At 36.6% G+C, this 4,478-nt stretch overlaps 1 protein-coding gene across 1 annotated transcript in view; it reads right to left on the bottom strand.

Moving 5' to 3' along the window:
• The window catches only part of LOC103507020, a 10,490-nt gene extending 7,628 nt beyond the window's left edge, over nt 1-2,862 (bottom strand). The window contains exon 1 of the mRNA XM_008471449.3: nt 2,051-2,862. Within this exon, the coding sequence (XP_008469671.1) occupies nt 2,051-2,177 (127 nt within the window). The 5' untranslated portion in view covers nt 2,178-2,862. The remainder of the gene's footprint in view (nt 1-2,050) is intronic.
• Nucleotides 2,863-4,478: the final 1,616 nt, after the last annotated feature.

Raw genomic sequence — 4,478 nt, 5'->3', positions numbered from 1 at the left:
ACCCCCACACCATCCTGTAAGATATCGAATGTGAACTTGGTGTAGACGGTACTACCCCCACACCAATCCCTGTAAATAGTTCAATGTGGAATTAGTTACAGCGGCTACTCCCCACACCATCCTGTAAATAATCAATGTGAATTACTAGAGGCGGCTGGACTACGCCCACCATTCCTGTAAATATCATGGTGAATTAGTTTAGGCACGGCTACTAAACCCACACCATCCTGTAAAATACCCACGTCAATGTGAATTAGGGGGAGGCAACGGCGCTACTACCCCACACCCCCATCCCTGTAAACTCACTAATGTGGAATTAGCTACACGGCTACTACCCCACACCATCCTGTAAATATCAATGTGAATTAGCTACACGGCTACTACCTCACGCCATCCTGTAAATATCAATGTGAATTAGCTACAGGCTACACGGCTACTGCCTCACACCATCCTGTAAATATCAATGTGAAAACCGTGGCGAAGTACGCGTAACCTGCTAGTCTATTTATAAATGTAACTTTATTGAATGTTTATTAATATTCTACAATATTGTGAAACAAGTCAAAGCACAAAACACCAATCAAAATTAATTTCCCATTTTTAGTCCGTCCTTCCTTTATTATTACAATACTAATAAAAATGTAAAAGGGGATAAAGGGAGAACGGGCTCTAGTCTTGATTTTAAATGAAACAAGTCAAAGCACAAAACACCAATCAAAATTAATTTCCCATTTTTAGTCCGTCCTTTCTTTATTATTACAATACTAATAAAAAGGTAAAAGGGAATAAAGGGAGAACGGGCTCTAGTCTTGATTTTAAATTAAATCATTACATGAAAGTAAAATCAAAGAATCAAATCAAGAATAATAATAAACTGAATATTAAACAAATTAGGTAGGTACATAGGTACTGATTTTCTCGAATCACGATCAAATAAACTACGGGCTAAAAAATTCCCGGAGGGACGGGCCCAGCTTGTTAATGCTTCCCCTATGCAGGTTTATATGCTTTTCCCGGAATGAAATTCCACGACTTTTCCAGAAATTTTCATGAGGGAGGTACTTAAAAATCAGTAAGATTACCCCTTCATTTATGCCCTTGGGTGCAGACCCCTTGGGGGCAGACCCCTTGGGGGCAGACCCCTTGGGGGCAGACCCCAACATCTGCACCCCTAAGGGGTGCAGATGTTGGGGCATTCGCGCGCGGGCGGACACGGGATGTAAGTATGAATGTGAGTGTAATTGTGTGTATGTGAAAGACACCCCTATCCCTCTCCTAATCCTAATCCTTTATCACATATTCTTGTATTTTTCTTTCTTTTTTTTTATTATTTAATATTTAAACAAGGTTTTTATCTACATATGTTTAAACTACACCTATGAAATATATAAGACCTTGTTTAGACTGCGGGAGTAAAGAATAGAATAAGTCTCATTCTGGCAGGATAAACAAGGTATATTCTATTCTATTCTATTCTATTCATTTACATAAAATATGCAGAACGTCAAGGAATATAAAGGGGAATGCGCCGCAGGCCGTTTTTCGCAAATAGGTACTTGATATTTAGTTTGAACATTTTTAATTTTTGACCGGGTGGCGAATTCCATGACTTTTCCAAGTTTTCTTAAAATTTTCACGATTTTCCATGACTTTTTGGCCGATTTTCAGATTCCATGACTTTTCCAGGTTTTCCAGGTCGCGTATAAACCCTGCTATGGGCAGAAGACCATGAAAATGAGAAAAAATTAATGGCCATAATTCAGCCCTGGTTGTCGGATCGAGCCCTGGTTTTTTAAGAACTTTGATATGAAGTAATACAAATAGCGGGTTTACATTTAAGATTTTGAAGTTGACCTCCCTGGGGCAGACCCTGGCTGCGACCTAAATTCGTTAAGTACTTCAAAAAATTGTATTTTAAAAGATAAAACACTTCCCTAAATTTCATCTTCTCATGTTTAGCCGTTCAAAAAAATATTTAGGGGTCCCCGGACTTTACTAATGAGTAAGGAATAGGAAATGATCTAAGTTCTAAACGATAATAATAACTCACCAGTCTCTGGATCATCAATTAATTTCATGTGCTTGTTATCTGGCCAGGAGGTTTCGTCTCGTTTTCTTTTACTAGAATTAGACTCTTCATCACTCATAATGCTCCAATGGTGCCAATTAACTTCCATAAACAATACCGCTTCCTAGATTCCCAAACCCGATCCGAAAAACCCGCGACACAAAAATAAATATAGGGAGGTATTATATAATATGAAGATTGTTACACATGAGTTCACAAAAAAATCAGACGAAGAAAAAATAAATGGAAAGAAAGAATCATTGTTAGCTTTACTTTTATCGATTGCCCTCTTGTATGCCCTAAGATCATTATTAATCACTTTACCCGAAAATTCAACGTGTCTACGCCAACTTGAGAACCGCAACTTATAATAACGAGAAAAATTTTTACTTTTGAAAGTACTTTGGTAAACAATAACAAAATTTTGAGAAAAAGATAACAATGGTTTGAACATACAAATTAAGTGGCGGGTGGATCTTTAGAGTTTTTCTCCGGATTTTCAAAATAAACTTGCAACAGAGCCATGTTGGAAAATGATTAGGAAAAGTTTTCTCACAGGTTTTGTTTAAAAATCTAGACTAAAAAAAGTAATGGCATTGTTATAATTTATCACACAGAAAAATATATCACATCATCGAATTATTAATAGTCAATTGAGAGTTCCAGTATTGAAATCATGGGTAGAAAAGTTCTTTTTTTCTCACGCTTGGGAATCCACTGACTTTTTCTCAATGAAGCCAATATTCGCAGGATATTGTTATACATTCAGCTGTCTGTAACAGTAAACCAATGTAAGTATTATAGTAAGCTTAGAGGGTAAGGGAACAGAATAAAGGCTACAAAATTGATGACGTGATGTACTGTGAGGTACTAGATGATGTGATGTAGGTATATTGCTGGGTACCAGGTGATTTCTATTCAGAACATGAAAGGAGCTTACAGCTTCTGTACACCAAACTGTCACTCTTCTTATGAACATAGGTATGAGTTACAACTTCCCCTATCATGATCCTTGCTCTATCTGGTCAAATAAGTTCAGTTCTGAGTTTAAACTCCACGATTTTTCTTAAAGCTTGTCCGTTTGTTGATCTTTTGTTCGATTGATCGGTTTTTATTCGATTGATGATCAATAACTTGATTCTCATCAAATCTACTAACCAGAGCATCCTCATCCTTATCATTGAAAAGGTGTCTGCTACGTGCTACCTCCTAGTTTATATCAAGTTTTCCACACGAAACGTTTCCTCCTGTCTTTTCCTTTCAATGTCTCTCGAAGGAGATCTTAACTCCTCAGGGGGAGCAGCATTTACATCTGAACTGGACTCCTCATCGCTTTCTCTCTTGGTTGTACACAGCATGGACATGGTAACAGCTGAAGACATTTGTTTTCCTTGCAAGATTTGTTCCGCAAGTAACCCGACGTCCATTGTCTTAATGTGTTTTTAATCTCAATGCACCCGTTTGGCCATCATTTTTACATTTGAAAAAACTACATGCGGGAATGAGTTTTCTTTCTGTGTGGGATAATTTCATTCCACGAAAGGGAAAAGTTTTGATTTTTGTTGCAAAAGAGGAGGGAATTACATAATGATATAAACGATTTCTAATTTATAAGCAGGCCTTTTTACCCCTTGTCCAATGGTGTCCTCCCTGGTGAGACTTGAAAAGACTAGGGCTACTTCTGCCCGGTCAATATGTTGCATTGCTTCTCATATAATTCTTTCATCTCGCATTTTCATTAGTTTCCTCTTATACTTTAAACCAGGTTCTATCTGTACTTAAAGATTTTTTGGGCACTTGATTTTTTTTTTTGGGGGGGGGGAGTGGTATTAGAGGAAAGAGGAGTGAAATGAGAGAAAAAGATAGTCATTTAACTTTATTTTAAACTTCTCAAAATTGCATTTCCAATTCTTTTCTTCTAGTCGTACAAAACCGGATACCTCAGAGTGTGCTAAAACCGTATATGATTTTGGGTATCCGCCGTATCCGACTTTGTCAGACAATATTCTTTTATCTTTGTGTTTGTGGCGAGAGTTTCAGCCACATATTTTTGTAAAGATTTTGATTGAGTTTCCCGAATAAAATTCAGTCGATATCAAGTTTTCCACACGAAACGTTTCCTCCTGTCTTTTCCTTTCAATGTCTCTCGAAGGAGATCTTAACTCCTCAGTGGTGACCCCGTTGTTTGTGTCTATTAATCACAAGGCAAAAATGTGTTTGAAAAATACCTTTGATTTTTTAACTTTAGATAATTGACGTCACAAGGAGAGAAAAATCCCCAAAAATATTGATTAGGTATATAATTTTATAATATAAGATTGATTAGGTATTTAATAACGAGCACATAAATATTTTTGAATTTTAATAAATGACGTCTTTTTTTTTTTTTTTTTTTTTTTTCTCTCAAATT

This window comes from Diaphorina citri, unplaced genomic scaffold (assembly GCF_000475195.1).
Source record: "Diaphorina citri unplaced genomic scaffold, Diaci psyllid genome assembly version 1.1 scaffold282, whole genome shotgun sequence".
Classification (NCBI taxonomy): Eukaryota; Metazoa; Arthropoda; class Insecta; order Hemiptera; family Psyllidae; genus Diaphorina; species Diaphorina citri.
This window is presented reverse-complemented; position numbering and strand designations above follow the sequence as displayed.